The sequence below is a fragment of the Leucopleurus acutus genome, assembly GCF_964270905.1.
Source record: "Leucopleurus acutus genome assembly, chromosome: 7".
NCBI lineage: Eukaryota > Metazoa > Chordata > Mammalia > Artiodactyla > Delphinidae > Leucopleurus > Leucopleurus acutus.
In genome coordinates, this window is record NC_139150.1 from 100195712 (window position 1) to 100207878 (window position 12167).

Below are 12167 nucleotides of genomic sequence, written 5' to 3' on the forward strand. Positions count from 1 at the left end.
ATGTATGTATATGTATAACTGAATCACTTTGCCGTACAGCAGAAATGAACACATTATAAATCAACTGTATTTCAATAAAAAAAACCCCAGTGGTTAACATTTTAACCTCATACTTCATTCACATTCATGAGATATTTATTAAAGTCCTTGGAGATATTTTTAAATTTCTGTAGATTTCAATGGGAAGGAGGTTTTCTATGGAAATTTGTTATACATTAGGGTTTATTTAACCTCATACTGGAGAAGGTAATAACTTAGTATCTCCATTTTGATTCTATTTAGGATTTGACCCAGCAGATCAACCTGAGCCCCAAACAGCACCATAATGCTTTGAAATGCTTGCTACAGAGAATTTCAAAAAATGAGACAGCCAACAGTGAACTGACACGTTGGGGACTCTGTCTGCAGAAGGATGTACATAAGGTAAACCAGAAAATACGATGGTAGGAAACAGCATTAACCAAAGATTTTAGAGCTTTGTGAGACTAGGTGATAACTTCCTATCTTGTCTTTATTTTGCAGTTTTTGCTTTATAATTACACTTCTTTTTTTTGGTCCTAGTCATAATACTTGAATTTCCTTGACTTAATTTGCTAGTATCTCTTACAGATTTTCTTTTGTATTTCCCAGGATCTGAGCTGTTAATTTCCAGTCAAGCAAAAGGAATATTGACTTAAAATTTACCTCATTTTTAGTTTTCCAAACCAAATTATTCTTAAAGTTCTCTATGTCTTTTTCCATTTTTCCCCCTACGTTTTTCTTTATCTTTCCCAGTAATTAACTTGTGTTTCTTTGAATATACTACTCTCATTCTTTCCGTAGGCATAAAGTCTCAGACTTGAACATTTTAATTTTCGCATGGCCCTTTCTGCCTGCAATTTGCCTGAGTCCATTCTGTTGTATTTTGTGCAGCGTGAGCCATAGTGCAGAGGCAGCATGAGGTGGTGGTGAAGTCCTTGGCTTTGAATCTCAGTTCTACCACTTGCCATCTTAGTTACTTGGAACAAATTGCTTAGTATCTCTTATTTTCTTTATCTGTGAAATAAAGATAATGATTGAGTTAAAGGAACGAAATGGTAAAATCTTCAACATACTATCTGACACTAGCAAGTGCTCAGTAAATATTAGCTTTTATTACTTTTAATTTTCTTTCTAGGTTATACCAAAATAATTAATTTTATCTTTTCTCTAGTTCTCTTGCCCTCTGAATTGACTCCTTGTTAAAAACTGTTTCTTTTTTCTTTTTTTTTTTTTAAATAAAAGTAATGGAAAGTCAATAAAGAATATGTGGGTACTGTGTAGAAAATGTAAAGAAAGAAATAAAAACATCAGTAGTTTCATCACCCAAAGATAATATCTTAGTGATTTATTTTAGACACATAAAAGATGATATTATTTTCAATATATTTTGTTTCCCTAAACTTTTTTTCTGTGAGGATGAATCTTTTCTTAAAAAATTGTGCTTATAACTGTATATGGTTTTGCATCTTCTTTTTCATTTATTATTATATCTTGAACATGTGTTCATGTTATTAAATATTATTTGAAGAGGCAGAAAACTTAAGCCAGAGAAGAGAAAAGTTTATCCATAATCATGCTGTATCAGAATAAACACTGTTAACATTTTGGTATATATCCTTCAGTGTTTTTTGTCTGTGTGTATGTGTATGCACACAATCACATGCAGCATGTTTTCAGATGGTTTCCTTTTCTTTTTTTTTTTACTCAGTTTATTTAGAACTTTTTTCCATGTCATTTAATATTTTTCTAAATATTTTAATGGCTAACAGATATTCATTTTATTAATAATTTCCTATTCTTTTACATTCAAATTGAATTTAGTATTTTCCTGTTATAAATAGTGAATCTGTGAACATCCTTATAACTAAATCTTTGCACATGATGTTTATTTTCATAGTCAGATTTATGGAAGTGTAATTGTTAGGTCAGAGGACATTTATGTTTTTAGTACTTTTTATTACATATTACCAACTGCCTTGTAGAAAGGTTCAGTTTTTTACTTTCATAAGCAAAGGTGAACATTCTTGCTAATACAGGTATTGTTATTCTTTGTGTTAAACTTTTATAATATTAAGAAAATCATTAAAATTTTTTTTGATTATAGGTAAAATAAGTATTTTGTTACATTTTTAAGAAAGCAAGGAGTAGAGCTCATAAAAAGTAAGAATCCTACATAATTACATATTCCCCCAGAGATAGTCATTACTAAATGTGGACTCATTCAGTTTTTATAATGCATACATTACTATTTATTCTTTGCAGAAACAGGATTATATTAAATGCACTTAGAAAGTTATTTTAATAATTGCAAATATCCATCATATTGATATGTCATCAACTTAGTTATCTTCTTACTTTTGGATATTTAGATCTAATTGATTCATTATTATTAACTTTAATTTGGTCTTTCATTATATTTATGCTTTTTTTCCTGCTTTTCTTTTGTATAAAGTATAATAGTAGTTTATGTTCAGCCTTATTAAGAAATATTCTCTAATTTTCTACTTAAATTTTTCCCTTAAAATATTCTTAAAGATTATTTTCCTGTTCACCTTGTATTTATAGGCATTTTACATGAATTCCCTGGTTCTGAAGAGACAGTGTTTTCTGATTCCTTTCTTGTGGACCATGTTGGAAGCTTCAATAATTAAAGAGCAGCGCCTATCAAAATTCACCTGTATGTGTGTCCAGAGTTGTATTGACGTGGACTCTTAACTGCTAACAGTTGCATTTTTCTACCATTTTCAGAAGTTATGACAGGGACAGGTCTATATGGTAGAGTTGACCAGGCCCCAGAACAGTATCAGCATTTTCCTAAATAGTGTTTACAGATGGTTCATGTCATAGGCACTTTATTTTCTGTTTAGATTGAAGGACGTGTTCTGCCAATGGAAAGAATTAACTTAAGGAATACATCATTTATCACATCTCAGGAACTAAACTGGATTAAGGAAGTAACCAGAGACCTTTCCATCTTAACTGTAAGTGACTTGTGAGGTGGTAAAGAGAGTTCCAGTATTCCTAGAAGTGTGGAAATTAGGAAGCAGGAATTATTTAGTGTCCTCTTTTTGAGAGGAAGTACCAACTGAATTCCCATCCTGAATTATTTACAAAACAGAGGTCCTTTGAACAAGAGCGAGTTGATGAGTTGGTAGAGGGAACCCCTTTGCTTGACCACAGACTTAGGACAAGGAAATAAACTGCTGTGGTAATTCATTCAGTGCCAGCCTATTACCCACTCTCTCTTTGTTCTTCCTTCTTCTTTTCTCTTTCCTTCCTCTTTTTCCCTAGGGTTTCCATGAAAGAAATAAAATTAAAACAGTTCCCACCAAGGCAACCGAAGAACAAAATGGTATTTTTTTTTTTTCTTTGAGGTATGCGGGCCTCTCACTGCCATGGCCTCTCCCGTTGCGGAGCACAGGCTCCGGACGCGCAGGGTCAGCGGCCATGGCTCACGGGCCTAGCCGCTCTGTGGCATGTGGGATCCTCCTGGACCGGGGCATGAACCCGTGTCCCCTGCATCGGCAAGCGGACTCTCAACCACTGCGCCACCAGGGAAGCCCAGTATATTTATTTTTAAATGTTTTTGGCTCACCTGGTCTCTATGGCCGTGCATAAAGTACACACATTTGTTTCTAAAACTTTTTTTTTTAAATATATTTAAAGAAAAAGTACACTTATGTATATAACTTGATGAATTTTCACAAGTTAAATCTGTGTAATCAACACTGAGGGTTAAGAAACAGAACTTTACCAGTGCCTCAGAAGCCCCACCCCCATGCTCCTAATTACTACCTACCTGGCACCCTTACCCAACCCAAGAATGACCACTATTCTGACCTCTAACAGCATTGATTTTTTTCAGCTGTGTTTGTACTTAATATATACATGAAACCATACTGTATATATTCTGTCATGTCTGGCTTCATTTCTTCAACCTTGTTTGGTAAGTTTCTCCATGCTGTTAGGTATAGTTACAGATCTTCTATTCTCATTGCTGTGTAATATTCCATTGTGAGACTGTGCCACAATTTACTTATCACACACATCTGCATTAGTAATCAGCATTAGATAAGACAGGACTCAAACAGAGAGAGTGAAAAGCAATTTGTTCTTTAGAATAACATCTCCTGATATGAAGTTGGGGTGTTGGGGAAGTTGTGGGAAGTACTAAAAATAGCTTGTTGTTGCTCCTAGGTCCCCATGCATTTCTGGGCACTGTTTTACCCAAAGAGAGCAATGGATCAAGCCCGAGAACTGGTGAAGATGTTAGAGAAGGTAGCTGGCCCCATTGGCATACGCATGAGCCCGCCAGCCTGGGTGGAACTGAAGGATGATCGCATAGAGACCTATGTCAGAACCATTCAATCCATGCTGGGAGCTGAGGTAATAAATTAATTTGAGTAAATTTTTAGGATGTCCATTCTGAAATAGTTGAATAGTTGATTTTTTTTTTTTTTTTTTTTTGCCGTACGTGGGCCTCTCACCATTGTGGCCTCTCCTGTTGCGGAGCACAGGCTCCGGACGCGCAGCTCAGCGGCCATGGCTCATGGGCCCAGCCGCTCCGCGGCACGTGGGACCCTCCCAGACCGGGGCACGAACTCATGTCTTCTGCATTGGCAGGCGGACTGTCAACCACTGCGCCACCGGGGAAGCCCTTGAATACTTGATTTTAAATTATCTTGGTTATTGATCTGCTGTTGATGATATCCAGGAATCTGTATCTTACTCATGTGCACGTGAAATACTGAATTAACAAAGTAGTCGTTATGCCCTTTGGTTGGTTTCGCTTCTCTCCTCCTTTGTTGGCACTCTCACTCACTCCAGCGTTGTGTTCCTCACGTAATTGGCTGAGATAATAGCTGACTTAACTTCAATTTTTTATCTATATAGAACATGTTGTGCTCAGAAAGCAATTTCCTGGGCCAGGTGCCATCTTGCACGATTCAGTACTGAGCTGTCACAGTCTGGTTTGACTCAAGATTCACATTGCTCCAGTGATGAACTTGGCAGTGGGCCCATCAGCTTGGTCCAGATAGCCGAACGGGACTACTGGAGCTGAGCAGGTCATAGTGTTCACAACTCAGTAGTTCAGGCCTGCAGTTCTTATCTGTTCATACATAAAACAGAGGAAGAAGATTAAGGAGGGAAAAAAAGCAGACCAAAAGTTTTTGGAAATAACTAGTCCTTGAATTGAAGAGTCAGTTCTTGTGAGATCAATACTAGAATTGATATTCTAGTATTGACTAGAATACTAGTCAGTCATGACTTTTTTCTCTGTTCATCCACCGCTCTGGGTGTGTCATCTGTAGCAGCACACTCATGTTCTCTCTTTCTTTGTATTTTCTTCCTGACTTCCCATGCCTTCTTACTCTGCCATGGCCTTCCCCGGGCCTGATCATTGATAAATTCTGCCCTGCTTTCAAAAGAAAAACCCAGCTGAGCACCTCAGCTCCCCCATCTCACGACTTGGCCTCTTTTATGTATGAGAGTGCACTGCCAACAGTCTTCATGTAGCATGGATATGAGTGTCATTCATAATGTTGACTCCTATTGGTCTTGCTGTCTCTCTGCCATCTCTAGGGCATTCTGTTTTATTATTCTCTTTGTTTCAGGGTCATAAACTCAGATGTCTATGGGAGTGAAGTGGGCCAGGAGGGGACTCTAGGGAACTAAAGAGAGTAAACCCCATGACTGCAGATAACAGCCCAGCATTGTCAAATTGATTTTTAGTTTGTTTATTTTTCAATAGAAGCCAAAAGTCTAGATTTGCATATGTGTACACCTACCTATGTTTAAATGGTAATTTTAAAAAGACTTGTGAATCATTATAGGGACTAAAAAACCACATCTGTTTCCTAGATCCAGCCCACAGGCTCCCAGCATGCAGCCCATGTTCTGCATGACTTCGGAAGTTCTTTGATCTGATTGCTGGAACATGTATCCTCTGAGAAGTCTTCATTTAAAATTAATCTTGATTTGGAATAGTATACTGTTGATTTCTGTTTCTGTCATAAAGCGTTGGCAACTTCATTTCACTTGTGTGCTACTTTACTTTATTCAGATTTTGAAGGATCCTCTGTTCTTAATGTCAGATCTCTTAAGCAGTGAGAGGTAGAAGGTGCTGATATAAGATATTCTTCTGGCAATATCATTCTCTCTCCTAATCGAAAAGTTAGGAAGATCTACTTATGGATTTGACAGTAGCTTCATTTCCTCTGCATTTGGCTCTGAATCCTTTCTTCTGGTATTGTATCCCATGTTTCCTAGTTAAAGTTCTATGGCATGAATGTAATAAGGTGCTTAGTTTACTAAAGAGAGCGGCAAAAAACATTATAGTGCATTGAAAGCATCAACTAATAAGAAACCCTTGCATATTTTTAAGCCTGGTTCTTTTCCAGGGATCTTAAGTGTCCTAATAAATTAATCAGGTAGTCAGGACCAGCTCTAGGTAACTTACGCTAACATGTTATGTAGCTAAGCGAAGAAGCCTGGAACCCAGCAAATACTCACTCAGGTTCAAGGACCTTTTTCTCTGTTGGAATGTCCACCGTCTTTGGTTCAGTCCTCTCTTTACCCTAAAGGTCCTGTGGCTTTGCAGACTCTTGAACTGCCCCTGACTGGAGCCCTATCAAGGTCCGCTCAGAGTTCCAAAGCCTGACTTATATATACTTTATCTCCTCAAGGGGAAGATACAGATGGTTGTTTGCATCATCATGGGCACACGTGACGATCTCTACAGGGCCATTAAAAAGCTGTGCTGTGTGCAGACTCCCGTGCCCTCGCAAGTGAGTGGAAACTGGGCAGGAGGCACAGAGGGAAACTCTAGCCTCCCTTGAGGCTTGGAAAAGAGGGACTAAAGTAACTATTAGAAGCCAGCATATGTAGACCCATCTGGTGAAACTTTCCTGTTACAGTAACCTGGCTAATAGCAGATGTTCTTTGTAAATGCTGCTTTCATGTTCCCAAATGAGCACTTTTGCTTGTTCATGGGTGAGTCGCCAGGTGGTTTCACATGACTGGGTTCTGAGAGTATAGGCTTTCCTTTGAAAGGAGAAAGCTGGTTTTCCTATGGAGGTTAATTTTTTTTTTAATCTGCATGAGATCTTTTTGAAAGTTTTTGTTGGCTGGTTGTTTTTTGGTTTTGATTTGTGTCATGTGTGTGCACACACACACAACATGCCTGACCAGAAACTCTAGAATTAGAACTGTTAGTACCCAGTGTATTATCTGCCAGCCGGAGTTTCTTAAACAAATGTAGTACTTGCTCTAGAATTGTTTACATTGTTTGAAAGGTTGATAGTGTCCGCTTTCCCCTCTATTACAGGTCATCAATGTCCGAACCATTGACCAGCCCACCAGGCTTCAGAGTGTGGCCCAGAAAATTTTACTTCAGATTAACTGTAAATTGGGTGGTGAGCTCTGGGGAGTGGATATTCCTCTGGTGAGTGATGCTGAGATATGTCTTCATTCAATTCAGCATCCCAGAGAGTCCTACCTAGCTATTTTCCTAATTTTCCGCCTAGAATTTTCCTCATTCTCAGTGCTTATAGTCTGAGTGGTTCATTGCTTGTTTTTGTATAGCCCACAAGCTTTAGAATGGTTTTCACGTTTTTAAGTGGTTGAAAAAAATAAGACTAATATCTCCAGACACATGAAAATTATATGAAATTCAGTTTTCAGTGTCCTTAAATGCGTTTTTATTGGAACGTAGCCATACTCCTTTACGTACTACCTGTGGCTGCTTGTGTGCCGTAATGGCAGAATTGAATAGTTCCTCCAGAGACGGTGTGGCTCACAAAGCCTAAGGTATTTACTTTTTAGTCCTTCACAGAAAGTTTGCCAGTCCCTGGTCTTGACGATCTCTGACTTTGTTCATAGTGTTTAAAAAATATCAAGTTGATTGCACTCTTTCTCTTCCTTTCCCAGAACTTATTTTCGTATGTTGCTTTGGGGTTCAGATAACAATTAAAGATGGGGTGATGTGTTGCTTGGATTTTTGGTTTGTTTTTGTCTTCTAACCCAGAGACAATTAATGGTGATCGGGGTGGATGTTTACCACAACCCCAGCAGAAGCATGCGCTCCGTGGTTGGCTTTGTCGCAAGCATCAGTCTGTAAGTACCACTCCTGGCTCTATTGTGTTTGGTTACCTTATTTTAATGCCTAATCTTACTGTAAAGCCAGAAAAAATTTTTGAATATTTAATATTATAGTAAAAGTATACTCAAATTCTTCCTTCTCTATCTTCCTATGATATTAATTTGTACAGTCTCTTATCACATGTGTAAGTTTGTTCCCTGACTACAGTGTAACCTCTTTCAGAATGGGGTCTGTGTCTTGCTGGTGGTGGGTTTTTTCCCCTAGAAATGAGGGGTTTTGTTTGTTTTTTCTGATTGTAAAAATAAAACATGCTCATGCAAAAATCTCCAGAAATTTAGAAAGTGAAAATTCCTCATGGTCTAGCTTTCATTAACCACCACCAAAGATTTGGAGTATGTATATACTTCTAGGTACTCTTTTATGCATATATTAACATATAGGTAGCTGGTATACACATACAAGTGGCACATTACTATGTATACTGTTCCTCATCTTCTTTTATGTACTTAAACTGTATATTTTGGTCATTTTCCTGTATTGACACAAATAAATCTCCATCAATTCTTTTTAACTGCTGCATGGAATTTATTATATGCTATAGCACTATTTAACTAGTCCTCTGTTGGTGGATATCTAGGTTGTTAAATTTTTTCAATTGGAAGCAGTTTTGTAGCAGATATCCACAATTATGCCTGTATTTATTTATTTATTTTTTGCGGTACGCGGGCCTCTCACTGTTGTGGCCTCTCCCGTTGCGGAGCACAGGCCCCAGACGCGCAGGCTTAGCGGCCATGGCCCACGGGCCCAGCCGCTCCGCCGCATGCGGGACCCTCCCGGACCAGGGCACGAACCGGTGTCCCCTGCATCGGCAGGCGGACTCTCAACCACTGTGCCACCAGGGAAGCCCATGCCTGTATTTTTATATTCTGTAGCTGGCTTACATGTATCTTTTCCCTACATCAGTGTGTGTTTTTCCATGTAACATAAATGCGTTTGCTGGGTACTTGTGTGATTGGTGCATGGAGAAGCCTGTGTATGCTGACATTCAGCTGTGGGCCTTCCTTTGTGAGTGTGTGTTCATCTCTCTCTCTCTCTCTCTCTCCTTGCCTCTGCCCCAGCACCCTCACAAAATGGTATTCACGAGTGGTATTCCAGATGCCTCATCAGGAGATGGTGGATAGCCTGAAGCTGTGCCTGGTGGGCTCCTTGAAAAAGTTCTATGAGGTGAGGAGAACAGCAGTTCTAAAGTATCAGGGTTTTTAAGGCCTGCCTTCCTGATCACTTTAAGAGGAAGTCTGATTTAGTGAGAGGGATCCCAACTCAAAGGTGAGTTTCCTAAACAGACTGACAGGCAGCTCAGAAGCACTGTTTTCAGGCTTCTACTTGTACAGAGCAGCTTAAAGAGCTCAGTGCTTTGATTTGATTTGGTAAGTAATGATTATTTCCCTGGTTGTCAGTCTGATGCCTGTGTGCATAATCTTCAGGCCCTTATCAGGAAAGTCAGGGTAAATTTTAGTAATTAGAGCAGCTTATTAATTTTCTCAGCTTTCTATGGCTGTCATTAGGCACTGGTTCTTTTCATTTAAGTTCAAGACCAGTGCCTCCCTGAAAATCACCCCTAGAACTCCAAAGAATGCTAACCATGGAGAATTGCTGTCATTAAGCTGATATTGGGTCTGGAACAGTGAGCAAGCAAGGTACTGGGTTTTGCCTTGGCCAGTACATCAAAGGAAGCACTGATAAGTGACTTTCATTTCTTAGGGTTCAGTGTTAGCCCTTTGCATAGAGATTAAACAGCAAGAAATTTAATGATTTCGCATGATTAAAGTCAATCTCTAGAACTCCACCTTGTTTCATTTTAGAATAACGTTTCCTATAGTGTCCTTCCAATGGTTTGGTGCTGTTTCAGTATTAGAGATTATGTAAACCAGAAGTTAAATTTTGTCCCTGTAGAGGTCCATGTGATATGCTACTTTGTTATGAAGTCCCACTCACACCTTCCTTTTTGTTGTCGCTATTGTTTGCCTGCAAAGTTGTGTATGTCTTTTCAGCCCTAGCTCAAAGATTAGTTCTGTGAAACCTTTCTCATTTCCCCTCCTCTGCTCCATCCCTTAGCTAGACTTATTTCTTTATGATCCTCTCCCAAGGCCCTCTGTTAACATTCTGTGTAGTGATTATCACATCCTGCCTTTTATTAGTTGTTTGTATCCTTATTTATCGCTCCCTCTGGGTTGTAAATTACTTGAGCACTGTTTGGTTATGGATGGTTCTGTAGTAAATTACCCTAAAACTTAGTGACATGCAGTGAGCATTTATGATGTTCGCTGTCAGGAAGTTGGACAGGGGACAGTGGGCTCCAGTTCTGCTCCATTTGGGCCCCTTCTTGTGGTCTTTTCACATGAGCTAGTTTGGGCTTCCTCACAGCATGGTGGCTGGGTTCAGAGCTTGAGCATTCCAAGAGATTGAGAGAGCCAGGTAGAAAACATATTTCCTTGTATACCTTAGTCTTGAAAGCCATGTAGCGTCACTTCCACTGCATTCTGTAAGCCAAGTAGCAGTATCATTGTGAATATGCCTGAGTTTTGGAGGAGCCAGTGTGGGGTAGAGGTGGACTTAAAGAAACAACTGATATGCTCTATAAGGCCATTACATATATTCTGATATTTCTGTACTAATTACTCTTTCCCCCCTTCATCTATTATAAGGCATTGTTTGTACCTTACAATAAACTTGTGCAGAACTCTTCAGCATAGAAGTTAGCTGGTGGTTAGCTAGTCCTGTTCATCCTCAGGCCAGTAGTTTTTCCATTTATATTACATCCTGAGGAGGCTTTAACCCAATTTCCCAATATATTTGCTTATCAATATTGGTATTATCATAAGACTTATATACATGGTATAGTTGAATCTTACCAACAAGGTTAGTTGAATCTTACCAACAAGGTCACCCTACATCATGATGCAGGGTGGTAGTAGACATAACCTGAAATATAAGAGTCAGCAGTGGCACATTACTAGAGACCCACGCAGGCATGAATAATTAGTTCAATTCATCATTATATTGTAGGACCAAAATATCTCCCAGAGCCATGACACTTAAGTTTGCAGGCTTCCATTCAACATTGTCAGGTTCTGAAAGCAGCAGTTCATTCCCCATTTCAGACATTGGTATACTTGAGCTAACAGACAATGTCACCTCTTGCTCTGAGTGTCTTTTAAGGCACCAATGTAATATTGTATTTTCCTCATTGCACAACCATTTATTCATTCCTTTATCTTCAACTACCATTCTTCCTTCTCTGTATTTATACCCAAACTTCTCCACCTTTAAATGGAACATTAGGTTTAGCCACTGTGCTGGTCTAGGATGCTGCCAGCAATACTAGTCTAGCAATTGCCTCCCCCTCAGTCCACTGCCATTCACATAGGGTAGGATTACATAGGTCAGAACGAGTGGGCTGTCTCACCTCCTAGGCAATATAGATGCGTGTCCTGTGAACCTCAATTTTGCCCGAGGGGGTGAAGGCACAGTCCACCCCGTTAGGCCCTTAGGAACTCTAATTATAGTTTCTTGCTTAGGGACTGTTATGGGTTGAATTGTGCCCCCTTAAAAAGATATTGAAGTCCTAACCCCAGTACCAGTGAATGTAACCTTTTTTGGAAAGAGTGTCTTGGCTGATAATCAAGTTAAGATGAGGTCATTAGAGTGGGCCCTAATCCATTACGCCTGTGTTCCTATGAAAAGAGGACATTTGGACCCAGAGACAGACACACATAGAGGAAAGGCAATGTGAAGACACAGGGAGTGCACCATCTACAAGCCAAGGAACACATGAGGCCACCAGGAGTCACAGAAGGATAGATTCTCTGTCACAGCCCTCAGAAGGAAACAACCTTGCCAACACTTTGATTTCAAACTTTAGACTCCAGCACGGTGGAACAGTACACTTCAGTTAGTGGTACTTTGTTATGGCAGCTCTAGCAAATGAATGCATGGTTCATCGCAGCTTCTAGCACCCCAAGTTGCAGTCCTGGTCCGAGAACCA

General features: G+C 39.3%; 1 protein-coding gene across 2 annotated transcripts in view; it reads left to right on the plus strand.

Moving 5' to 3' along the window:
• Positions 1-12167, plus strand: part of PIWIL2 (piwi like RNA-mediated gene silencing 2) — a gene marked incomplete at its 5' end in the record, with an annotated part of 86461 nt that overhangs the window by 48710 nt on the left and 25584 nt on the right. For both annotated transcript variants that reach the window (XM_082842249.1, XM_082842248.1), the window contains 7 exons: positions 283-423; positions 2889-3002; positions 4219-4407; positions 6708-6809; positions 7349-7465; positions 8048-8136; positions 9241-9346. In XM_082842249.1, the coding sequence (XP_082698375.1) occupies positions 283-423; positions 2889-3002; positions 4219-4407; positions 6708-6809; positions 7349-7465; positions 8048-8136; positions 9241-9346 (858 nt within the window). The remainder of the gene's footprint in view (positions 1-282; positions 424-2888; positions 3003-4218; positions 4408-6707; positions 6810-7348; positions 7466-8047; positions 8137-9240; positions 9347-12167) is intronic.